The following is a 26632-nucleotide window of genomic DNA, read 5'->3' on the forward strand; positions in this document are numbered from 1 at the left end:
GAATGTTGACTATTTTTGTCAATTTGGGGTCAACAAGGTGAGAGCAGTAAGTGCTAGAGAATTCCCAGGTCAGGTACAGAATGGGCCAGATATAAATGTCGCAAACACTGTCCCATCAAACACTCCCGGTGCAGGTGCAGCAGGGTTAACAGCTCCCTACCGCCCCAGTGAGATATTTTCCAGTTAGCTGTCCTAACTGACCCATGGCCTCTGCGAGCGCAGTTCATGTGGATTCAGGAGCAGTACTGTGTTGTGTGACTTTGCCCGATCATAACTGGATCAAGATTTCCCACCATTTCACGTTGGGCCCTTAAGCATCAGTTGGCAGAGACAGCTTTCCAGCAGAATATATTTTCAAATGAGTAAAAATTATTGTGCACATTTGTATAAGAACCTTACGTTTCTAGATTTCTGATGGAGATTTGTGGGGGGAGAAAGGGGAATCAAACCATGAATGAGATGGCTGGTTTGTCATGAATATACTCTTTAATATGCAGGATTTTACAGCCAGCTAGTCACCTCAATTAAGTCGGCAAGCAATACCAGTAAACTTTGTTCTTCTCTGATCATTGGAACTCAAGAGTTACCAGAGTTTACTTACAGCGCTCATAGAAAACAGGTTGTGGTTTACAGTTGTCCCTGTAGTGCCAGCTGACTTTTTTAATTAATTCTGAAGAGAACAGTAGTTTGAACAGCTTCATTCAGACACGTTCAACATTACAATAACCATGCATTACAAACTTTACAAAACACACATCCCATCTGCCCGATCAACATCTTATCCAAGAGTGGACGAAGGCGTCAGACATTTTGTTTTGGATTAGTAAATGACACAGGCTGATGCATCATTAAACATTACCGGAGGTGACATCCCAAGGCTGTGACTTCAATTCTGAATCTGCCACTGAGAGGAATGTCTGTGAGGAAAATTACAATTCGTGAGGTTTACTTTGAGTCACTGGGTAGTGGTACACAGTGCTCTGAAATACACAACCAGTAATGGGGATAGAAACAAAAAATATCAATCTCAATAACATTATAAAATACCTCCAACTGCTATAGCACCTCAATATTATAACTGAAAATGCTCTTATAATGTTCTGTTATGTTAGAGTAATTAACACATTTATATATTTATATAGCATGGTTTGTGAAATACTTCATGGCCCTGGGGCCACAGTCTTAAAGCTGCAGTATATTACAGTAATGGGGCTTGTATTTAGTCTTTAATCCATTCTACAATTCTTTTAATTTAATAAAGTTACCTGATATAATACGTCTTTGCACTATTTCCCAGCGTCTGAACAGAGCCCCCAGTACAGGGCTGGGATGGAACCCACAGCGCTGTAAAAAATATTTTCAGCACCTGTTGAAAATAAAGTTACTCCCCAAATCTAATTTATGTCTCCCACTACCTACACTAATCAGACATTCCCTGCCCTAACCCATTCCAAACTTACTCTCCCTCCCTACCTGAAGACACTAACACTTGCTGAGGTACAGTTCCACAAGCACTGCTCGCCTTCCAGTAACTCACCCAGGGTTGTCATGTTCCACACACACATCTATACAGTGAGTGTTTCCCGAGATGTTTGACTGTAGAGGAAATCCAAGCCCCAAGGCCGGCTCTGTTCTCACACCTGGGTGCATTCCAGCTGATTTGCCCATCGCCCTGGAGACCTCGGCTGAGATCAACAGCGGACTGGGAGACAGACCCCGGAAACCCTTGATGAATCTTGTGGATCAGTTACACACAGTCTTTACTTGGTAAGCCATTAGAAGAAGTGCCTCCCAGCTACTCCTGTTCACTTCTCTAACTAGTTCTACTGCTGTTCTGCATACTAGTTATAAGCTCCTTAAGGCCTAAATCCTTATATCCAAATAAATAACATTCAGTTTGATGCAGAACTTGATGAATGGCTTTGATTATAATGTTTTCTGCACTTGCCTAACCTTGGATCCTTAGTGTTTTAAGTTAACAATGATTTCTGCTGGGATCTGGAATTAAAATTTCCTAATGAAAGCAAAATCTGTTACACCCACCCCCACACACAACAAGATTGTCAAAAATGGCAGAAACAATGATAGGATTGAGCCCAGGCTGAAAGTACTGGCACGTTGTACAGAAAGGTAGCTGCACTGCAGATCTGTCAGTAACTGAAAGGACGAAGGACAGGCTAAAAGAAAAAGATGCTCAACTGGGAAGGGTTGAAACTCAAAATGTTCACCTGTCTTTTCTCCTGACTAGCAACAGACTTCCTGTGGATTTCTAGTACTGTCTGTTTAGATTTCAGACTTCCAGCATTTGCAACATCAAAAAGCTCCTTTGGGGTTTCTAACTGGAGTCACATACAATTAGCAAGAAGTTCTGGCTGATATTTTAGAATTTGCCAAGGGCAAATTTTGATTTCTCATTCCTGGCCGAAAGGCTTGCCACCTGGGGGATGTCGGTAAATAAACCCTTTTACATGGGCCTCAGCTATGTTTCAGCCAGGGTATTAATCCAAGCCAGTAAGGACCAATTCTCCAACCCACCCACCAACAGCACCCCTTCCTCCTTGCTTCACCCTGCTGCTAGCTGGTGCTACACAAGGAACATGAAGGAGGAAATTCCTCCAAGCAGCACGAGGCATGGGCAATGTTGTGAAGGAGAAGTAGCATTAAGCGCAGCCCTGGAGTGGGCTGGGTACGACTGTATGAAATAAAAACTTGCATTGGGAGTTTAATCTTTTTCCCCCTGTTCCCCTCCTCTCCTGAAGATGCTGACTGTAGGAGCTGGCTGGCCTTTGGTGCCTTGCCCCAGGGACCTTTCTTTGCATATCAGACAAGTGAGTACTATTTCGCCATGCAGGGCATCGCTGACAAGCTTGGTCTGGTACTCACCTGATGCCTTCCACCTTGGGGGTCGCTGGACAGCAGTTAGGAAAGGGAACTCTGGCTATATTTCACCCTCCCCACACCTACAGCCTTTGGATTCAATTGTAGTCGCCAAATGGCTATGTCATCTGAGGTTGGAGAACTGGGCTCAAACCTGAGGATTGAATGTGGCCCTGTAAGCTCTGTATGGCTCAGTGCACTGACTAAATGAACCTCTGTGCAGTGATCACAAAGTCACATCTGTATGTATAAGGTGTGCTGGGCTGAATCATTAAGACTGCTTATTGTCATTTACTACAGTCCGATACGGTCAATATATCACAACCCCTCACAATGGAAGATTCAAATCCATGCATGATTCAGGGCAATGAATTTTACTCGCCTGTTATTTATATTCACCCAATTCTGACTGAGGGTGCATAGTGACCACTAGCACGAGTCAGCTGTCTTACAAATGGCTACTCTGGACTCTGAACCACAAACACAGGGCAGGCGATTTTATGGCCCACGCAATCCCAACCTGATTATAACAAACCGGGTTTCAAATGGACATGAACAACTTCACGATAATCCAAGTTTGTTCCACTCCTCTCTCCTTGCCCCATTCCATCACTGATGCAGCAAATGCAAATAGTCAGCTATATTAGTGTCTAATAAGTTCTGTTAATGGATTTTAAATACAATTTTTTTTAAATTGTACTTAACATCCATTAACAGAACTTATTAGACACTAACAAGCTATATTCTAAACAAGATTTTGAGAAGCCACAGCACAAGAGTTTAAAGCAAGCAAACTAACCAGTGCAGCAAACTTCAAATTGGGAATGCAAACCAAGGAGAGAATCCTGTCCCCTTCCCTCTCCTTTGTGTAAAGCCCAAGGTTTGAAGGGTATAGTGTAGGCTGTGTAGACATAAGCAGGGGAGATCAGGAGAGGCTGAGAGCAGGAAGTCCCCTTTAAAGTTTGAGTCCTAATTAGACCAGCTGATCGTCACCATCTTTTTAAAACTTTTTTGTGAATTCAGTGAACTTCTCAAGGCAAGGGATGTGAGTGCTGCAGAAAGGAACATTTTCCACTTCAGGCACCCAATGTCAGCACTAAAATGCTCATTAAGGTCAAGTAAAGGCATGGGATAGATATAGATTAAAGGTCAACCTACACTGCCCCATCAAACACTCTCAGGGCAGGTACAGCATGGGTTAGATACTCTCCTATGTTGCAGCTACATGACACAGCTCCAACATTAGGAGAGTGCCCCTACTACACCTGTGGCTTTTTCCTATGTTCCACATCAGCCATAATGTGGTCCTTTGAATAAGATTATGAGTTTAATGTACAGTGAGTCCATGACAACGAGGAGCAGGATTGAGACTGCCTGACCTTGCTCTTGGAAAGAGGCTTATAGCTAGCAATCAGAAGAGGCAATTCAGGACTGGATTTGAACCCATGCCCCAGAAGTGAAAAGCTAGTGTCTAACTCACTACATCACCCAGTTCACCTAGATTTACCCTCTCAATAAGGCATGAGAAAATGGTACAAAAAAGATTGGTGATGAGGGAGAAGAACAAGCACTAAAAGCTCCAAAAGCAATGTAGCACCAGCATCAAACACAGCTTTTGTATGCGGTTTTAGGGGGTTGTGGAGAGTTTAAGTGCTTGGCCCATTCACATTAGATGTGTACTGATGGACCAGATATGCGAGGGGACTAATGGCTAATGGGAAATCTACGGGAGGGAAGGGAGATGTGTATCACCATTTTTCCCACTTTTGGTGACCATGCATTCTGTATCAGACAAGGTTTCAGCAGGATTGGGGGTTGGGGGAGGCGGGGTTTGGGGGGGGGGGCGCTTAAGAGAAAAAAGGTCACCACCAGCCCTTACACTACCAGCAACCTTCAGTGATATACAGAGATGCAACTTTTAAATAATAATTTTCTTTTTTCAAAAGCATAACTAAGCTAAGCCTATTGCACATTCCAGCAAAGTTTTTGCTTTTTCAAAAGGATACTGTATGCTTTATAATCCAGTAACAGAATCAGAATCTCTGCAGAAATGGCATTAAAGGAAAGACAAAAGAAAACGACACAAGGGTTTGTCACATTTCTCAGCATTATTAAACAGGCATCAAAGACCAACATGTATGGTCTCAGCGAGAGGTGCAGCTGATCCACAATGAGGGTTGACGAAGGTGTATGCTGCTTATTTTTCTGAGACCCCCCCCCCCCCGTGAGACACTTCACAGTGCTTGCCTCAGGCTAGGCTTCACTCGACGATTATCTTTTTTCCTTTCCAAAAAAAAGTGCAACAACAAGAGGGAAAAAAAAATGGAAAAGAGCTCTCAAATATTAGATATTCTAAGCTTCTGCTGCATAGCTGAACTCTAAAGCAAGTCTTGATTGGGGACGGGGCAGTGGGGAAGAGGGGTTCAAGGGCGGAATAGCTGTCCTTTTAGATTTCTTTCTTTCTCTCTCATTACTAAGTATAAAGTAAAAGTCAAAGATTCACAAGCAGTTGAGTCCCATTTCCCTGCCGACTGTTGCTGTGGCAGTGCCCCCACTGCCACCCCCAACCAGGTAAACGGTGGTGCTGGATTTTGAGCGCCCCACTGCAATGCTGTTCCCACTGTTGTTGTTGACCTCACTGTTGATAGGCTCTGTCGAAATGACCCACGTAGAAGGTCGCCATCTCTTTAGGGAGTAAGGAGTTTTAACTCGCTTCTTTATCTTGTCCCCAGAGGAGGCCTGCTTGCTTTCCCGCGTTGTCTCACCTGGACCAAGGGAAAGAGAACATTGCTGTGTCACTTGAGCTGCCTCACAATTTCCACAAAAAAACCTTTCCAAATCTGTGTTATTGATCAAACACTTTAATTTATTTTCAATTCTCTGATGTTTGTATACGTTTTTTTAAGTCGGTGGATCTTCCATGACATTGCCTATAGATAGCCTGGGATTTGGAGCCATGTTGGGATTTCTAGCTGCTAACGTGGGCCTGCTTCTGGAAACTCACTACATGGCCCCAGGTGAGAACAAATCAGCATGAAGTGACTATCTTTTTCCTTTATTTAAAAAGAGTGTTTTGCATATGAAGCAAAGTGTGACACCTGGACTGTGACAGATGCACACAAATAAATGCATATTTTTCCCATTCCTTGTCTGAAGGCACTGACTCCTTGGCCATTCGCGCAAGTAAGCCTAAACAGAGTGTGCCTGCAGGTTGTTTGATAGAGGATGATCCTTTCCTCAATCAACATGTGCACATCAGAGTCATCAGGAACAGAAATCTTGGTTGTTTTCCTCTTATTGGCCTAGAGCTGCTGAGGCCAATTATGACGAGACAACCACTGCCCCAGCTGAGATTCAGCAGAGACTGGAAATCAAACCTGGACAGTCAGTTCAATAAAATACTTGCTGGCCATCGGGGAACTCAATATCCATCTGTCGTACTGACAATAGTGGAAAATACAGCCTGTGACCATCAAATAATCTCATTACTAATAGTGCACATTTGATCACCTACTTTTGGAAAAACTGCATATAAATCGAGCCAAGGTTCTTAGTAATCAGTCTTATTTTCATACTGTGTACTCCCCTATACCTTTCAGTTGTCCCTCAAGTTGGTGGTTTGTGTTTTGTACTGCAACTCTGGCATTTATCTTACATTGTTTTTAACCCACAGCTGTCAGCATGACCTGTGCATGGCTGGTGGTTTCCTGTTAATACTGATTTGCTTTTTCTTGTCAAATGATAATATTTTATTGTTTGTCAAGCAATTATTCTAGAGTAGAGAGTGTCAGCAGTCTATTCAATGGTAGGGGCATCAAGATGAGCCCAAATGTGAACACACCTGAACGCTTTCCATAAGAAGGTACCGTTTTGTATGGATTAGCTGCTAGCTGCTGTTACCAATGGAGATAGTGTGGACCTGGGTTTGATTTTTAAACTCTAATTTATCTATTCTCTACTTTTATGCAACATCCACAGTTCCTCAGCCAGATATCAGGCAGGCACCTGCTTGTAGGCTGCTGCCAATGACACTCTTGAAGGGTTATGCTGTCTCTTTCTCAACTGTAAGATTTAGCCACTCTGTGTGGGTTACAACATAGGATTCACCATTCCAGCTTGTTTATTATTTACTTCACGCATTCTCTAAGTGTCACAAGTTTTTCAACCCAGTTAGAAATCTAAGTTCAGTGTTGTGCTGCATCGCTAAGATTTGCATTTGTACAGCCCCCTTCCAAATCGAAACATCTCAAAGCTCTTCACGCACTGAATTTTGCTTTGAAATGGAACAACTTGTTGTGCGAAGAATAATAACAATTCTGTAGTTCCAACTGGGAGCACAGCATCACAAACTTTGGTCCACTAGGAAAGTGACTGGACCCGATAGAAAATATGCCATCTTTGCTTAGAGCCTCTTTCTCAGTACAACGACTTGGAATTCATGCAGAGTGGGGAGCAATGGATGATATGGACCATGAGGGACAAGCTCAACTGACTAAATGGCCCTTTCTTGCCTTTGACCCTTACTGTAAGCAATTATCATCCTTGGGTGAGGGGTGAGAAAAGTAAGCAAGCAGGGATCAAAGTGGCACGAAGGGGACATGCTATGGAAGCTCAGAACCAAGTCAAACTTCCATAGCAGTCTCCGATATCGGAGTCAGACAGGTTCACTGTGCTGCAGGGCAGTGATGATTGACCAGCCAGTCTAATTCACTGATGGGACCTGAAGGGGATGAGTATTCTGCCACCTAATACAAAAGCAAAATATTGCAGATGCTGGAAATTTGAAACAAAAACAAAAACAAAAGTGCTGGAAATACTCAGCAGGTCAGGCAGCACGATAGAAAAACAGAGTTAATGTTTCAGGTCGATGACCTTTCATCAGGACCTTGTCTCAACCAGCATCTGCATGTGAGCATCTCCCAACAGAAGTCACTGGATAGCAACCAGGACTGGGAGTCCTGCCTAATTTCTCCTCCAATTTGAGAGTTGCCCCGTCCAGGACCAGCTAACTCAATATAGATCAGGGGTGGAGACTAGGAGTTTACGGTGTGCGTGACTCAGCATTGCCTCACTCTGCTCATTGGGCAACAGAGAGTTATCCGACATGTCAGTGACATTTTAAACAGCCTCTTCCCACTTACATTGCATACTACAGCTGTCTAAAATGTTGGCTGATGAAAGGTCGAGTGAGTTTGGCCGCTCGGCTCTCCTCCCTTGCCGCCGTGCTACTGGTGCCGTCGGGTCATCACGGCCACTGGCCAGTGTGCCATCCGCTACCCCACACTGGTTGCTGTTATTGTTATTGGAATTTGTCCGCCCCTGGTCGAGTGGGCGGTCCCTCCTGTCTATTAGCCGTTCGGTGATGATGTCGTCATGTGTGGCCTGTTGCTCCCTCCTCAGGAGTGGCTCGTGCTCATCTGGGCTGGAGTTTATGTTCACTCTGTTGTCCTCCCCACTAAACTGGGACTGGAGTGTCTCCTGGCCCCGGTGGCTTGCTATGTTGGATGTCTGAGGACCGATTACCGAACCATTGACATACTGCTTGACCACTGAATGTGGGTTCCCTGCATGGCATCTTCCGGCAATACCATTTGCTGTGACAGTCACCACTTGGGGCTCACCCGCATTTATAGTGTTCATTTTTGCCACTCCCGTCTCCACCTGTTTGAGGTTTGACTTGTGCTTGCTGCTGAACTTCAGCCGTGATTCCTTGGGCACATTTTTAGTATTGAGTGGGAGGCTGGTGGGTCGCTTGGGGATGTTCTGTTGCTTGGGGAGGGGGTACATTTGACTGACTGGGATGTCAGGGATTAAGCACGCCTGGCTAGTGCCAGGCTGCGAGAAATCCTGGTGCCCAGTTACTTCAGCTGCCAATTTGATCAGAGGGTACAGCAGACTGGGATTGCTTCCACTGAGAGGGTCGGACCCACTGAACTGCTTCAAGGAGTGCTCCATCAAGTTTTCGTCTGAGCTCTCCTTGAGGTTCTTGTCCACCTCTTTAGGGTCTAGCTTGTTGGTCTCCAGATCTTCTTCAGTCAGCTGCAGGCACACTGGGGTGGGACCCAGGGGCGGCAGCAAGTTGCCCACCTGTGTGTTAGTGTCCTCGGAATACTGCGTTTCCGATATGGTGGACATGGCGGTGCTGGGGGTGAGGCCTGCTGTGTTTGTGGTGGTGGTTGTTGCCGACAAGCTGGTGACACTAGTTTCTGGGCTGGGGATACGAGCTTGAGCCTGTTGCCTTTCGTAGTTGATGGAGTTGCGGTTCTTCTCACTGGTGGTCGACGGCGTGCCGGATGTGGAGTTGTCCGTGGAGATGTTTTTCACCATTCCTTCAGAGTGGTGAATGGAGTCTTCGATGTAAGAAGAGGAGGAGTAATCGGGGTAAGGTCCCATCTTTGGCACTCGGCGATTGTGTGACAGGTTCCTGCAATAAGACAAGCCCAAACATCAAATAGCATAATACTGGCAAACAGAAGAACAGGGGTGCATGGCGGTAGAGCTCAAAACAGCAGTAGAGCAGGAAATGGGAGTGCAGGGAGACCAATGAGGAGAGGAGAGCATTAGAATATTCAGTTTAGAGACAAAAGCATGAATGAGAGTTTCAGCAACAGGTGAGTTGAGCAATGTTAGGGAGGTAGAAGTAGGAAGACTTTGTCCTGGAAAGGATATGTACTAGAACGCTCACCTCAGAATTAAATAGGGTGCTGAGATTGCAAAGAGTCTGTTTCAACCAGAGAATGACTGGGAGGTGGGATAATGCAGCGGGGGATGATATTGGTGGTTAGGGAACAGAGTTTGTGGCGGGAGCTGAAGACAGTGGCTTTGATCATACCAACGTTTCACTGTAGAAAATTGTGCTCTTCCAAGGCTGAATACTGAAAAAGCAAAATACTGCAAATGCTGGAAATCTGAAACAAAAACAAAAATGCAGGGAACACCTTCAGATGAAAGGTCACAGATCTGAAACGTTATCTCTGTTTTTCTCTCCATAGATGCTGATTGACCTGCTGAGTATTTCCGATATTTTCTGTGTTTGTTTCTGAATATTAGATAAACAGTCGCACAGCACAGAGACAGTGGAGGGGGTCGAGAGAGGTGGTGGTGAAGTAGAACTACATGTTGTCAGCACGTGGAAGCTGACCCCACGTCTGAGGATGCCATCGCCGTGAGTTTTCATGTAGGTGAGGAACAGGAGGGGGCTAAGGACAGATCCTTGGGGTACTCTGGAGATAATGGTGCAAGGGGTGGGAGGAGAGAAGTCACCGCTGGAGATACTCTGACTATGACTGGATAGGTAAGAGTGGAAACAAGCGAGGATAGCCCCATTGACCTGAGCAATGGAGGAAAAACACGGGAGGAGGATAATGTGGTTGACTGTGTCAAATGCTGAGAGAGGTCAAGGTGGGAAAATGCACCATGGTCATGGTCAGAGGACATCATTTGTGTGCTGTGGCAGAGACGGAAGCCTAATTGGAGAGATTCAAATATGAAGTCACAAGAAAGATGGGCAGAAATTTGGGAGGTGATAACACTTTGAGGAACTTTGGAGAAGAAAGGAAGGTTCGCAGTGGACAGTAGTTTGCAAGTACAGATTTTTTTTTGAGGAGGGAACGATGATGATGGTTTTGAAGAGTGGGAAACATTTAAAATGTCAGGTAGCATGGGGGATCGGAAGGGAAGTTGAGTGGCCAGCACTTTAGTGGGAATGGGGTCAAGGAAGCAGCAGATGGATCTCATGGACAAGATGTGTTTACAAAGGACATGAGGTGAGATAATAAAGAAAGAGACAGTTTCAGGGTAATGATATGGTGCTTGGAGGAGGTTTGGCTTGGTGGGGAAGGAAGGGGCAGCAGAAGCAGCTGAATGAATTGTTTCAATCCTAGTGATAAAGAAGTCCATGAGCTCCTTGTATTTATTGTTGGAGATGATGACAGAGGAAGCAGGGGAAAGGGATTTAAGAGGGGAGGAATGGGTAAATTGGGGATGCTGCTTGTACAGAGGCGGCAGTAGGAACCTCAATGGGTCCTTCAGAAAAAGCTAAGAAAGGCACAGAGAGTAGCTGTGAGCTCATCCAAGGGGGTTTCAAGCATGAAATAGTAGGAAAGTAGGAAGGCAGAGGAGTAGTGATGGGTTGGGGTAGGGATTGCAGTGGAAGGGGGTTAGAGTACCCAAGAAGAGAAAAATAAAAAATGGCATTATTGGGTGACAGTAAGGGTAGGAGACAGAAGAGAAAAGTCTGAGCGGGAGCGAGAGAGAAAAACATGGAGATAGAGTTAATGTGCTCGGGTCCACAGCAGCAGTAAAAATGGACTCAGGAAATTGAGTTTGTTGTTTTGCTACCCACCGTTCGTTCTGCATGGCCGTTGTAGTAAATTGTGACATGGGATTGACCGTGGGACTCACGGACTTGTTTCGATCCCACATAACCATGAGCTCTGCCATCCTCTCTTCTGCACATTGGGCTGTGAGCCGAGCCTCTGCATCCTGGTCCCAGCAGTCATCCATTGTTTCCTTAAGCGACCGAACAGCCTGTGGAGCAGAGAAATGATTCTCTCATTTTCCAGTTCTGGTTCATTTTTCCTTCCCCCATTCCTGCCTGAAGATGACGACTCTTTACTGGGGATGGGCAGGGGTAGAGTGTGGGGTGGAAGGAGGAGGAGTTCTGGCAGCCCCTTCAGTGACTTTTACTGGGGGTGGGCAGGGGTCGGCGTCGGGTGGAAGGAGAAAAAGTTCTGGCAGCCCCTTCAGTATCACAATGACCTCTACATGCATGAACCTAGACAACAAATGTGACTAAGCCATTCAACAGGGGGACCATCACTACCAAGCTTGATACTACCCATATCTAACACACAGACATACTTCCCAGGAGAAGTTATTAAATGACAATTAGGAGTGGGGACGTTGGTTGATTTTTATTTCTTTCGCTTTGGCCAATCCTAATCATTGCTGTCTCGGTCAAGACCAGTAACTGGATTGAGATTGTCCATAGGGCCTTTGCATCCTCCAGAACAGAGTAAAATTATATTGCATCAACCAGTCAGTTAACTGACACTTAACTCAGTTCCTGGAGGAAAAAGACCAGCATCTAGCTCATTATGCTAGCTTTCATTTTACACTCAGGGAAAGACGTTCCACCAGCTCGTCAGTGGAAAAAGTGCAAGAAATCCTGTTTGCTCACCAGGCTGTTCTCTTTCCAGGCTTCAGGAAATTTGGGTCGCTGCTTCTCCCTGGAGACCAAATGCTGCATATCCTCGAAGGTGGGATGGTTTCCCACCTCTGCCTGAAAAGCCATCTGGTAGTCAGGCACTGACTCTCCTGGTCATTGGGCAAATAAAGTCACATTAGAAGCACTGAGCAGACACTCACCTCTCCTGATGAGATGGGCAGCAAAAGACATTCCCACCCTTCACCGCGTTCCTATTCTGTTTCCTGAAGCCCTAATACGGTAGCTTCTGCACAATTCTTAACTGATCTTAACAATCATGCTACAGAGCACAAGTCATCCACAGGAATCAGCAGCTTGCTCCTATTGTGTTTTACAACAAAGTCACAAGGCTTGTGCCACTGAAAGGCCATCATGGAATTCTCAGTTGTGGCCCCAGGGGCCAGGAAGTGCACAGAGGCCTGATCGCCTACAGCTGGATCGGAACTTAAGAGTGGAACACTCCCCCAAACACACCCTAGATTTCCAGCCCTCGCAAGGAACATGTGAAATTCCGGTCAGAAGGGAAGCATGCAAGTTGCCTGTCTAATATCCCCACCCTCACCTCATGTGAATAGGCCATGTTTGGGCAAGTTCCAGAACACCCTCTGAAATCCGCCAAGTATACTAAGTAGCGAAAACCTCAGGACTTGCCAAGACAAAGGGAATTAATCCCAGAGAATCAACCAAGACTCCAGAATATGAAATAAAAACAGAAAGTACTGGAAATACTCAGCAGGTCTGGGAGCATCTGTGGAGAGAGATGCAGAGTTAACATTTCAGGTCTGTCACCTTTCAACCAGTTCTGATGAAAGGTCACAGACCTGAAATGTTAACTCTGCTTCTCTCTCCATAGATGCTGCTGCACCTATTGAGTATTTCCAGCACTTTCTGTTTTTACTTCAGATTTCCAGCATCCGCAGTATTTTGCTTTTATTACTCCAAGAATATGACTTGTTTTTCAGCAGTGGGACAACGAGATCAACCAGCAAGACATTCCACCCTTTGTCTCAATGTTTCCTGTGCAGTGTAGGTCCACTGGCACACAGCACTGTATGACGACTCACGTATACTTGTTTCAAAGATATGGTACACAGACGCTGAAACTTCAGTGACCTTTCTGCAAACCACAATTATTACTACTTCTTGTTGTTCTTGACTATTCCAATGCACTCCCAACCTTCATAAACTTGAGCTCATCTAAAACACTGCTGCCCACATCTTAAATCACATCAAGCCCCATTGATCCATCACCCCTCATTCGCCAACATTGGATTCCAGTCGGGCAAGGCTATGGACCTAGGACAGGATTAGGCTGAATCACTCTTTGTCGACCGGCATGGACACAATGGGCCAAATGGCCTCCTTCTGTGCCGTACATTTTCTATGAACACCTTGATATTAAAAACCTCATTGTTGTTTTCAAATCTCCCCATGGCCTCACCCCCTCTCTATCACTGTAACTGCCTCCAATCCTATGACTCACTGAGAACCTTGCATTCCTCCCACTCTGGCCCCTTGCACATCCCCAATTTTTATCACTCCACTATTGGTGGCATGCCCTCAGTTGCTTAGGCCCGAAGTTCTGGAATTCCCTCCCTAAATCTCTTCCCTTCTCCCTCCTCTTTTAAGATACTCCTTAAAACCTCTCTCTCGAACAAGCTTTTGGTCATCTGTCCTAATATCTTTATGTGGTGCAATGTCAAATTTGTTTGATAACATTCCTGTAAGCATCTTGAGATGTTTTACTACATAAAAGGCACTATAGAAATGCAAGATGATGTTGCTATTTTCTTACCTGGGAAAAGATCTGTGCACTTCATAAATATTTCCCAGTAGATGAGGCCCAGCGCATACATATCCACCTGCTTTAGAGCGGATGCACAGTCCCGCAGGTTTACTGCTCCCTCCAGCACCTCAGGTGCCATATAACGGATTGTACCAACCTGTGGAAGAGGGGATGTAGAAAAAGACGTCACCATCAGCAAAGGAAAACCTCTCGCGTTTTCACCCCTTCACACAACAAACACTGGGTGATTCGGCACTGCCTAGTCTAAAGGACTGAATGACTGCATCATTTGGAGACAAGTCATTGCCTGGGACTTGCGCCCTTCTGACCTCAGGCCAAACGAGTCATTTCCAGTACTGCCCAGCACCACACCCTAACGAAGCAGCAAAACATCAAATATGCTCACAGCTGTAGTTGAAGGGGAGGTGTGCTATATCAAACCAAAGGGACAGGGGAGCCTATCACTATGACCAGACTCTGCTATCAGTCCAAGCCTCAAATCACTTCATTCTCAAACAGGCCAGGTAGGCTGGTGCAGGTGAGACGAAGCTGTTTTTTAAAAAAATGTTAACCCAAGGTTGTACAGCAATTGAATCAGTCGCCTTGTGATACTGTCAATCTCTCAGTCCAGAATTGCAGCAATTCCTTTGTTATTTAGCCTGACGTCACAGCAGCAGTTCCACAAAATTTATGGAGCCTCTGATAAGGTATGTTTTAGAAGAATATAACAGGCAGCGTATTACCCCCGTCCCCCTGGAATACTGTCCTCTACCAGTACATAATAGGCAGTAGTATAATACCACTATATTCCTGTGAATACTGCCCTGCACAAAAACAGAACAGGGAGTATAATATCCCTGTAAGACCTGATAACACTGTCTCTTTACAAGTTTATATTAGGAACACAGGAAATAGGAGGAGTAGGCCATTCAGCCCATCAAGCCTGCTCTGCCATTCCATATCATCCACTTCAATGCCTTTTTTCCACACTAGCCCCATATCCCTTTATGTCATTGGTATTTAAAAATCTGTCAATCTCTACTTTAAACATACTCAATGACTGAGCTTCCACAGCCCTCCGGGGTAGAGAATTCCAAAGATTCACAACACTCTGAGTAAAGAAATTTCTCTTCATCTCGGTCCAAAGTGGCTTCCCCCAATTTTGAAATTGTGTCCCCTGGTTATAGACTCCAAAACCAGGGGAAGCATCTTACCTGTATCTACCCTGTCTATCCCTTTTGTATTTTGTAGGTTTCAATGAGATCACATCCCATTCTTCGAAACTCTAGAGACTGTCACTGTGACGTCATCACGCATGCGCTGCAGCTTCTTGCAGGTTCGGTGTCAGGAAGGTAAGTAAACGGATGGTCGGGCTCGGGTCGGGTTGGGTGGAGTCGGGGCAGGTTCAGGTCAAGTTGGGCCCAGGGCTAAATCGGAGGGACGCGGGCCGGGTCAGGCTCGGGTCCGCTGTGGTTCGGTCGGGTTTGGGTCGGGTTCATTTTTCCCGACCTGAGCAGGCCTCTGTGGATAACTTCACTTTTTTCCACATTATATTCCACTTGCCATGTTCTTGCCCACTCACTAAGTCCAAATCCCATTAAAGCCACTTTGCATCTTCCTCACAACACACATTCCCACCTAGTTTTCGTCATCCACAAACTTGAAATATTACATTTGGTCCCCACATCCAAATCATTGATATATATTTTGAACAGCTGGGGCCCAAGCACTGATCCTTGTGATACCCCACTAGTCACAGCCTGCCAACGCGAGAATGACCCCTTTATTCCTACTCTCTGCTTTCTACCTGCTAACCAATCCTTAATCCATGCCAGTATATTACCTCCTATCCCATGTGCTTTAATTTTGCTAACCAAACTCCTGTGAAAGACTTTATCAAAAGCCTTCTGAAAATCCAAGTATACACGTCCACCGACTCCCCTTTATCAATTCTGTTAGTGACATCCTCACAAAACTCCAACAGGTTTGTCAAACATGATTTCCCATTCCTAAATCCATGTTGACTATGCCCAATCAGATCATTATTATCCTAGTGTCCATTTATCACATCCTTTAGAATAGATTCTAGCATTTTCCCGACTATTGATGTAAGGCTAACAGGTCTGTAGTTCCCTGTTTTCTCTCTCTCTCCCTTCTTATATAGTGGGGTGACATTTGCTATCTTCCAATCTTCAGGAACCTTTCCAAAATCTATAGAATTTTGGAAGATGATCACCAATGCATCCACTCTCTCCATAGTTACCTCTTTCAATACTCAGATGTAGAACATCAGATCCCAGGGGCTTATCAACCTTCCGCCCCATTAATTTCTCCAATACAACCTTCTTACTAATACTAATTTCCTTCAATTCCTCATTCTCCCTAATCCCTTGGATCTTTAATTCTGGGAGATTTCTTGTATCTTCCTCAGTGAAGACAGACACAAAGTAATCATTTAGCTTCTCTGCCATTTCTCTATTCCCCATTATAAATTCTCCTGACTCTGCCTGTAATGGACCCACATTTGTCTTAGCCAAACGTTTCCTTTTTACGTACCTAGTCCATTTTTATGTTTTTTGCTAGTTTACATTCATATTCCATTCCCCCTTTCTTTATCAGTTTCTTGATCTTCCTTTGCTGTATTCTTACCTCAATGTCATTTTCCCGTATAATCCCCATATCCCTTGATATTTTTAATATCTAGAAATCTATCAATCTATGTCTTGAATCTACTCAATGACTGCGCCTCCACAGCTCTCTGGGGTGGAGAATTCCACAGATTCGCCACCCCCTTTTTTCCACATTATATTCCATCTGGCATGTTCTTGCCTACTCACTTCTAAATCTCCTTGAAGCCTCTTTGCATCTTCCTCACAACTCACATTCCCATCTAGTTTTGTGTCATCAGCAAAGTTGGAAATATTACATTTGGTCCCCACATCCAAATCATTGATGTAGAATGTGAATAGCTGAGGCCCAAACACTGATCCTTGCAGTACCCCACTAGTCATAGCCAATGGTCAATCGGCAGTATAAAACTACTGATAACACAGCCCTGTACAAATACAGAACAGACAGTATAATACTCCTGTAGCCCTGATAAAACTGTCTCTGTACTAGTACATAACAGGCAATACAATACTCCTGATACCACTGTCCTGTATAAGTACAGAATAGAAGGTGCATGACTTACTCCTTTATTCTTGATAATGGTGCCCCCTTGTGTTTTAAAATCCCCCCAAAAATGATATTATACCTACACAATCTTCTACTCTTTTGCTGCTCACCTCACTGATGGCTGCAGTGTCCTCCTCTCCTGGTCGAACCAGTCGATTGCCAGTCAGTTTCATGGAGAGGCCAAAGTCACTGATGGCACATGTTCCATCGTTCTTCACCAGCACATTCCTGCTGTTGAGATCCCGGTGTGTAATGGCTGACTTATACTGATCTGGAGGGGCCATAAATTTCTCAGTGTTAGAATGCATGCCCAGTGGCTGTGTTTGCTTTCCTCCAGTCCTCCGCCCTCCTCTTCCTGACATCACTTGACACTTCAACTGGTACTGCCTCAGGCTACCAATCACCTTCCCATACCTCGCCCAAGCTTGCAATTCTTCAAGTGATCTTACTGAGGTGTTTAAAGTAATAAAATAGGATTGATAGGATAGATTTCCTCTGGTAGTGGAATCCAGAACAATGAGACATAATCTTAAAATTAGCCCCAAGCAATTTCGCAGTAATATCAGGAAATGCTTTCTCACACTAAGGTTAGTGGAAATCTGGAACTCTTCCCCAAAAGGGTGTGGATGCTAAGTCAATTGGAGCTTTCAAGACTGAGATCAATAGGTTGTTAGGGATGAGTATCAAGAGATATGGAGCAAAGTAGACAAAATGGAGTACAGGTACAGATCAGCCATGATCTAATTCAATGGTGGAGCAGGCTCAAGAGGCTGAATGACCTCCTCCTGTTCCTATGTTCCTATTCTGGTTGAATGAAGTACATTCTGAACCAAACTGCCAAGCACACGCAGAGATAGAGGCTCTCTCCCTTGAGAAGAAATCCCTCTAAAGATCAGCAAATAGGTCAATTGTGCCCTGCTTTCAGCAACCTCCCTATCAGCAACCTTTCATTCTAGAACCTTGGCAGGATTCTCAGAGCAGAGCAACATGTTAAAGGGATTGAAGTCATCCTCATTGTTCTGAGTGAAAGAGAGAAGCGGAGAATTATGTTACATGAAGAGAGGCAAAGAGGAGACAGAGAAAATACAAGATCACAGAGCGAACCCAGCAAAGAAAGAGGCAAACAGACAGGCAATGAGAGAAAGAGATGTGGGAAAAGGGGGAAAGGAAAATGGGAAGATAGAGGAAGAGGAGGCAAGTGAAACTGAGAAAGGGGAAGCACGAGAGAGCAAAAGAGAATGAGAGAGAGCAGGAAAGACAGAGGGAGTGAAAGGGAGCATGACCCCTTATCTAACGTTGTTGTGGATTTGCCCGTGTGAACATGCGACAGATCCCTTCACATGGCAACATCAAAATGACCCCCTCTACACACGACTGGTGCCTTGTGCATGTGATCACAAGGTTGGCCCCATGTGCGCGTGTGATCACAACACTAGTCCCCTCACGCAAGTGCACAGTCAATTTTTAAATGCAGCGATTGAAAACTGGACATTTACTGCTTAGCTTTCATTTTTCAAAAGTACCAAGCGATTCCCCCACTCTCCTAGATTCTGGAACTTTAAAAACAAAACTGGGCAGCTGGTCATTCCAGATACTACATCACTGGGGTCAGTGGGTCAGTATTCTACTGAAAAGAGGTGGCGGTTTTGAATTAAGTCTCAATACCCACAACACATACTATTGTACATCAAATTTCACAGCTCTCAAAGGAGGTAACTTCAAAATGTTCAATACACACAAGCAAGAAAACAAAAAAAAAACAAATCATGAAGTGGACTCTCTGCTGTTTCTCACCAGCTCGCAACAGTTCTGTATGAAGGTAGGCGAGGCCCTTGGTGATGGTGTGTGCCAGCCGGCAGGAGCTAACCCAGTCACTGCTGTGCAGACTCAAGTACTTACACAACGAACCCTGCACGACAAGGAAAAACACACATATACACATATTAAAATGAATAAAGATTTGTGCAGCCTGCTGAATTTCTATAACACATATTTGCCAAAAATTTTAAATAAAAACATTTGTTTGTATGATATCTTACTGAAACATTGCACATGCTTCACAACATCAATGACTGTTATGTAGGCAAAGGTGACAGCCATTGTAGGGCAGCAAGGCTCAACAAACAGCAAGGAAGTGAATGACCAGTCCTTCTGCATTTAGTGATGCTGGTTGAAGGAAGAATATAGGCCAGGACACTGGAAGAACTGACCTGTTCTTCTTTAATGACCACTTGGACAAGCAGACAGGGGGCAGATTTCACGTCTATTCTGAAACATGGCATCTCTGAGAGTGTTACACTTCTTGGGTACTGCACCACTCCAGATTTTGAACTCAAGCCCCCTCAGGGGACCGCTAATCTCCATTTAGCGGAATGACCGTATAGCTGTAGCACAGCAGGAGTTCTGCCTGTCACAACAATGAGCCCACCCCACACTCCAGCCAATTTTGAGGTCAAGATTGTCTCATTTGTTTTCCTTAGGCAGGTTTTCCAGCCTCGGCCTGGGACAGGAGGTGGAAATTGGTTATAGCCAGTCTCAGAGGATATGGTGAGAAGAATAGTTGCTTGCCCAAGAAGTTTTAAACATTCACAAGAAAATGGCATTAGCTGTGCAATCAAATGTCCTGTGACTGATCCCATAAGCTTTAAATTTTGACCCTCACTATTCCCTCCCAACCCCCAAGGCAACACCAGACACCAGCAACACAAGAGTTATTACTCACCCACTGTTTTACTAAGGTATAAACAACAGCTAAGACATCATTTGACATATCCCCCTCATTTTCCCCGATTACTTCTGGGGTTAAATGCCAGCAAGTAGTTGGCGAAGGCACGGAGCCAGTGGAATATCTCCCCGATAGGTTTCCACCACATTCCTTTGCCATTACAGTAGAGGGAGATGTGTCTCCAGCAGAAATCCAAGCACTAGAATTCAGGAGGAAGTGCCCAACTGAGCAAACTCTCATATAGGGCACTGGAAGGCACAACTGCCATTGCATTACACTGTTGTGTGAATCTCCAGTTCTGAGGTCACTGTCCAAAGTAAGGGTGTCCCTTTTTAATGAGCAATGGAGTTTATTCTTGGTACCAGCTTTTCCTGAAGCACCCATTCTGAATGTGCACACAGCATCAGGGGTGGCAATCTGATTTTTTCAAGTGGCCACTAAAGTAGTAGACAGGGGAATGAAAATGGATGTTATTTATATGGACTTCCAGAAAGCATCTGATAATTAGAGAGACATAAGAGGCTGTTAGTTAAAGTTGAGGTCCATGGACTTGAAGACAAATTATTGACCTGATTAGGAAATTGGCTAAGCAGTAGAAGACAGAGAGTAGGGATAATGGGCAGATACACCAATTGGCAGGACGTGACCGGCGGAGTCCCGCAAGGATCTGTGTTGAGTGTCAACTTTTCATCATATTCATTAACAACTTAGATGATGGAATAGAAAGCCACATATCCAAATTTGCTGATGACACAAAAATACACTACATTGCAAGCAGTGTAGATGGACGCATAAAATTACAGAGACATATTGATAGATTAAGTAACTGGGAAAAACTGAAAAATTAGAAACAATGGAGGTCCAAAGATACTTGGGGGTCCATGTACACAGATCATTAAAATGTCATAAACAATTACAGAAAATGATCAAAAAGGCTAATGGAATGCTGGTCTTTATATCTAGAGGACGAGAATACGAGGGAGTAGAAGTCATGCTTCAACCATACACAACCATGCTTTGACCACACCTAGAGCACTGTGAGCAATTCTGGACACCACATCTTAGGAAGGATATATTGGCCTTGGAAGGAGTGCAGCGTAGGTTTACCAAAATGATACCTAGACTCCAAGGGTTGAATTCTAAAACGGGTGCAGGAACAGAGAGACCTGGGCGTATACGTGCATAAATTATTGAAAGTGGCAGGGCATGTTAAAAAGACATATGGGATCCTGGGATTTATAAATAGAGGCAGAGGACAGATAGCAAAGAAGGTTTCATCAACCTTTATAAAACACTGGTTTGGCCTCAACTGGAGCATTGTATCCAATACTTCAGACCACGCTTCAGGAAGAATGTGAAGGTTTTAGAGAGGGTGTAGAGAAGATCTATGAGAATCATTCCAGAGTTAAGGGACTTCAGTAACATAGATAAATTAGAGAAGCTGGGATTGTTTTCCTTAGGAAATAGAAGGTTGAGAGGAGATTCAATAGAGGTGGTTAAAATCATGAGGCGTCTGGACAGAGTAGATAAAGAGAAACTTTTCCTTTTGGCAGAAGGGTTGAGAACTAAAGGACACAGATTTAAGGTGATTGCTAAAAGAACCAAAGGCGACATGAGGAAAAGGTTTTTTATGCTGTGAGTGGTTACAATCTGGAATGCATTGCCGGAATGGGTGGTGGAGGCAGTTCAATCGGAGCTTTCAAAAGGGAATTGGATAAGGACCTGAAGAAAAACAAATTGCAGTGCTAGGGGGGAAAAGGGCAGGGGAATGGGACAAGGTAAACAGCTCTTGCAGAGAGCTGGAACAGGTTCAACAGGCTTAATACCTTCCTTCTGTGTTATAACCATTCTATGATTCTATGAGGAGAGATCACACAAACTAGGGATGTATTCCCTGGAATTTAGAAGGTTAAGGAGTAATTTGAAGATATTGAGGGGGAACTGATTGGGTTGATAGTGAGAAACTGGTTGGAGAGTCTAGGACTAGGGGGCATTGTCTAAAAATTACAGCCAGATCTTTCAGGAGTGAAATTAGGATTACTTCTACACCAAGGGGTGATAGAAGTTTGGAACTCTCTTCCGCAAATGGTAAGTGATGCTAGATCAATTGTTAATTCTAAACCTGAAACTGATAAGATTTTTGTGATAGAGTCATAGAATGATACAGCACTGAAACAGGCCTTTCGGCCCACCGAGTCTGTGCCGACCATCAACCACCCATTTATACTAATCCAAAATTAATCCCATATTTCCTACCACATCCCCACCATTCTCCTACCACCTACCTACACTAGGGGCAATTTACAATAGCCAATTTACCTATCAACCTGCAAGTCTTTGGCTGTGGGAGGAAACCGAAGCACCCGGCAGAAACCCATGCGGTCACAGGGAGAACTTGCAAACTCCACGCAGGCAGGACCCAGAACCAAACCCAGGTCACTGGAGCTGTGAGGCTGCGGTGCTAACCACTGCGCCGCCCACTGTGTTCTCCAAAGGAATATGGGACAAAGGCAGGTATATGGAGTTAGGTTGCTGATCAGTCACAATCATTTGCTTGAGTTTTTTGATAAAGTAACAGAGAGGGTTGATGAGAGTAATGCAGTTGATGTGGTGTACATAGACTTTCAAAAGGCATCTGATAAAGTGCCACAAAACAGGCTTGTCAGCAAGGTCGAAGCCCATGGAATAAAAGGGACAGTGACAGCATGGATACGAAGTTGTCTGAGTGACAGGAAACAGAGAGTAGTTGTGAACAGTTGTTTTTCGACTGGAGGAAGATATATAGTGGAGTTCCCCAGGGTCAGCTAGGACCTCTGCTTTTCTTGATATATACCGATGACCTCGACTAGGGTGTACAAGGTACAATTTCAAAATGTGCAGATGACACAAAACTTGGAAGCATTGCAAACTATGAGGAGGATAGTGATAAACTTCAAGAGGGCATAGACAGGCTGGTGGAATGGGTGGACAAGTGGCAGATGAAATTTAATGCAGAAAAAGTCTGAAGTGATACATTTTGGTAGGAAGAACAAGGAGAAGCATTATAAATTAAAGGGTATAATTCTAAAGGGGGTGCAGGAGCAGAGAGGGTATACGTGCACACATCATTGAAGGTTGCTGGGCAGGTTGAGAAAGTGATTAATAAAGCATACAGGACTCTGGGCTTTATAAATAGGGACATAGAGTACATGAATGAGGAAGTTATGTTAAACCTGTATAAACCCTGCTTTGGCTTCAGCTGGAGTACTGGGTCCAACTCTGGGCACCACACTTTAGGAGGGATGTTCAGGCAACAGAGAGGGTGCATGTTGATGCAATGGGTGCTGGTCATCGCTTTATTGAACCTACATGTCCCTTTAATACCTTTACTCCATTAATTAAACACCACAAAAGGTTATGTAGCAAACTCAGTCCCCTCTAAGAAAGTACACTCTTGCATTTATATTTCAGTTGAAATGTCATCAATCTGGCATGTTTACTTTGTTTCTGTGTCGAGAGAAGCTGCCAGTCCTGCTGATTATTTCTAGTATTTTCTGGTTTAATTTCAGATTTCCAGCATCCATAGTATTTTGTTTTTGCAATTATATAGTGCCTTTTATGACCTCAGGATGTCCCAAAGCCCTTTTGAAGTGTAGTCACTGTTGTAAAGTAAGAAATGTGGCAGTCAATTAACACATAGGAAGGTCCCACAAAACAAAAATGTGATAAAGGGATCAGATTGTTTTTGTTGCGATGTTGGTTGAGAGTTAATATTGACCAGGTCACTAAATATGATGAAGGGTGTGGTTCCATGCCCAAGCTAGGGAGTTAGATTATAGGGCGCTGCAATATTGAAGTTGCTATCCTGCAGGTGAGAAGTTAAACCAAGGCAGCTGACCATCAATGTTCCCTCTAATCAGCGCGATAACTCAAATGTTCCCATGGAGGCCATTCACAAATCAAGGCCTTTAAGCTGATAAGCAAAAAAAATTTAAAGGATCCATGCACTTAACGGAATTGGCCACACACTCCAAAAACAATTAGTGAGTGTGTTGCCAACCACTTCCCCTCGCCTTCCCAAAAAGATACCATAGCATGCTTTTGAAGGAGAGCAGAGAATTCCCCCGGTGTCCTATCCAACAAACAACAGCAAAAATAGATTCACTCCATCCTTCATTCCATCGTTAGAGTATGCAAAATGCCTGCTCTGTTGGCTGCTTGACAGTTGCTGGACTTCAAAGCAATTCATCATCATCAGTCTCATTCATTTTGTAGCCTATTTTGTGCAGTTAGCAAGCATGTTTTACACTTAGGAGGGTAGTTAGGAGGGTCATTTTTTGCTGAAATCAGACAATAATCATAATTCTGGAACTATACTAATATAAATGCCAGCGTCAAACATCCCTGCGCAAAGCCACTTGCTTCTTTGAGCAATGTACATTGTCACTATTTGGTGTTCCAGACTTCAAGATTATTTCAAGTTGAGGGGAAAGCGCATTTTGTTCAAGGCTCTGTCCCATTTTTACAGATGAAAATACACAGACTCTGCCAATTTTTTGACCAAATCTTTTAAAACACTGTCAATTTTCTTGAGGGCATGGGGAATACCTTGAAGTCAGGCTCCATAGGAAGCAGTGGGGCCTATGACTTCAGAGCAAACTGAATTGTAGCTCTTCAGCTGCCCTAGTCCAGGAAGCTACAAGCTGAGAAGACAGATAGTCACCACTCCAGGCATTCCTTCCGCCTGCATGTCTGGGGGCTGTAATCTGCGGCTCTGAATAGATTTCCCCATTTGAAAATGTTACCACTTGGACAACCCTGTGGCTCAGCTGCACTGGCAGAAATCAGCCACATGGATCAGAAGCCCCCAGCTGATCCTCAGTCAGGGCTGGGAGAGGGGCAATTGGCCTTAGTACCAGCTCTAAGGGAAGTGAAATATCAGCCCATTTCCAATCCATTTAGTGAGAATGGGTTTGTGATCAGCTGTTGTGCCCCCAATCATGGTTAAATAGCTAGCTGATACTCTGGCTAAGCTGACAAACAAAGAAGGACCACTTTATACGAGGTACTAGAAGATTACCAATGCCTCTAAAACAATACCCCAAATGAGGGGGGTTACCCTGAGTTAAAATAAATGAGTTAGGTCTTGGGATTCAGTTCCATGGCCCATGGAATGCGCCTCACTAATTTTGCATGCCAGACTTTGGGACAGCTGCCCATCCGATCTAATTTTTGCCCATTCCTATTTTCTCCTGTAAAAGTCAACTTCTTACTAAGGTATGGCACAGATGCATTGCAGCACCTAAGCACCATGTGTGAGCTGAGATCGGGAGTGTCCAACCGAACCTGTCCTCACACGGTGTCCACACCAAGCATGTACCAGCAGCACGACTGGATCAGATCAGGAACATGGGTCAGCAACATGTCCATACATGGACACCAGTGTTCCTGGTAAAAATTTTGAGGTCTCTGGTAATTTTAAATGTCTTGCTCCAAGCCTTTTAAAAGTTTAAAGGATGGGGCAAGACATTTATAATTATCAGGAGCAAAAGTAATTACAAAGGACATTGGCATTGTGGCATCAGGATAATTCTACAGCCCGCCAAAGCTTTGTATCCTGCCCAGCAATCAAAAGCGCCAATGGCTTGCCTGCGCACGGATCTCTGTGCAATTGGAGCAGGGGGGAAGGGGGACTCGCTGGGAAGATTGGTGCCGTCAATCGCTGACCAATGGGAACCGGGCAGGGGGCAGTGCCGTCAATCAGCTGCTCCCTGCACATGCCTGACCTGCAGAATGTGTCCTGGAGTGTTGCTTTGAGTAAAACAGATAGAATAGTGCACAGGAAAGCAATGATAGAACTGGAAACGCAAGACTTCTTTGAGCCTGAGAAAGTTGTTTTTTTTGAGGCAGATGGTCCACTTTCACAGCTCTCCATATGTTCTGGTTCCTCTCAAGAGTGTGGGGCCAGCGCCAAGCAGTAATGTGTTTCAGCTCCTGGTGCACTGGGGGAGGGGGGAAGAGTGGGGGGAGTAGGTAGAGAGAGGGAGAGGGAAGAGAGGTGGGAGTGGAGACAGAGAGGGGGAGACTGGGGAGGGGGGGGAGAGAGGGAGGGGAGAGAATGAGAGAGTGAGAGAGTGGGGGTAGGGGGAGAGAGGGGGGAGAGTGGGGGTAGGGGGAGAGGGGGGGGAGAATGGGGGGAGGGGGAGAGAGAGGGGGAGAATGGGAGGAGGGGGAGAGATGGGGAGAGTGGGGGGAGGGGTGGAGAGTGGGGGGGGAGGGGGAGAGAGAGGGGAGAATAGGGGAGGGGGAGAATGGGGGGAGAGTGGGGGGTGGGGGAGGTGGAGAGAGAGTGAGACGAAGGGGGAGAGAGAGTGGGAGGAAGGGGGAGAGGGAGAGAGTAGAGGAGGAATGGGGATGGGGGAGAGAGAGAGAGCTGGGGGGAGAGCGCGAGGGGGAGGAGGGAGAAAGTGGGGAGAGAGGGTGGAGGGGGAGGGGAAGAGCTGGACACAGAGGAGAGGGGAGAGGGATGGAGAGAGAGCAATCAAGATCACTCCTGATAGACGGTTATCTATCTGAATTCTCTGCATTGCTCATCAGTGTGCGGGCAGACATTGACTACTTGTGCAAGCAAAAACAATGCCAGGTATCTCACTAAATCGGGAGAAATGCGTTTTAAATTGGACTGCGTTTTGATGGCATTAGGCTGTCTATACACTTTACATACAGATTAATTTTACCCATATCCGTGGCTAAGTCGATAATTTTGTCAAATGCCCGTGGTGCAACCCTGGCTCATTTTTCCTCCCTACCCGGGACACTGAGTCTCACAGTAGCTTCCTAACAGCCATGCCAAGAATAGCCTCAAGAGGAGGGAGCATGG

At 45.0% G+C, this 26632-nt stretch overlaps 1 protein-coding gene across 4 annotated transcripts in view; it reads right to left on the reverse strand.

Moving 5' to 3' along the window:
- Nucleotides 1–467: 467 nt before the first annotated feature.
- The window catches only part of bmpr2b (bone morphogenetic protein receptor, type II b (serine/threonine kinase)), a 362014-nt gene continuing 335849 nt past the window's right edge, over nucleotides 468–26632 (reverse strand). For all 4 annotated transcript variants that reach the window (XM_068036170.1, XM_068036168.1, XM_068036169.1 and 1 more), the window contains exons 7-13: nucleotides 18843–18957; nucleotides 17159–17319; nucleotides 13881–14028; nucleotides 12059–12195; nucleotides 11222–11406; nucleotides 8019–9301; nucleotides 468–5642 (exon numbers count right to left, since the gene is read on the reverse strand). In XM_068036170.1, coding sequence (XP_067892271.1) covers nucleotides 5377–5642; nucleotides 8019–9301; nucleotides 11222–11406; nucleotides 12059–12195; nucleotides 13881–14028; nucleotides 17159–17319; nucleotides 18843–18957 — 2295 coding nt within the window. In that variant the 3' untranslated portion in view covers nucleotides 468–5376. The remainder of the gene's footprint in view (nucleotides 5643–8018; nucleotides 9302–11221; nucleotides 11407–12058; nucleotides 12196–13880; nucleotides 14029–17158; nucleotides 17320–18842; nucleotides 18958–26632) is intronic.

Source organism: Heterodontus francisci, chromosome 7, assembly GCF_036365525.1.
Source record: "Heterodontus francisci isolate sHetFra1 chromosome 7, sHetFra1.hap1, whole genome shotgun sequence".
NCBI classification, from domain to species: Eukaryota; Metazoa; Chordata; class Chondrichthyes; order Heterodontiformes; family Heterodontidae; genus Heterodontus; species Heterodontus francisci.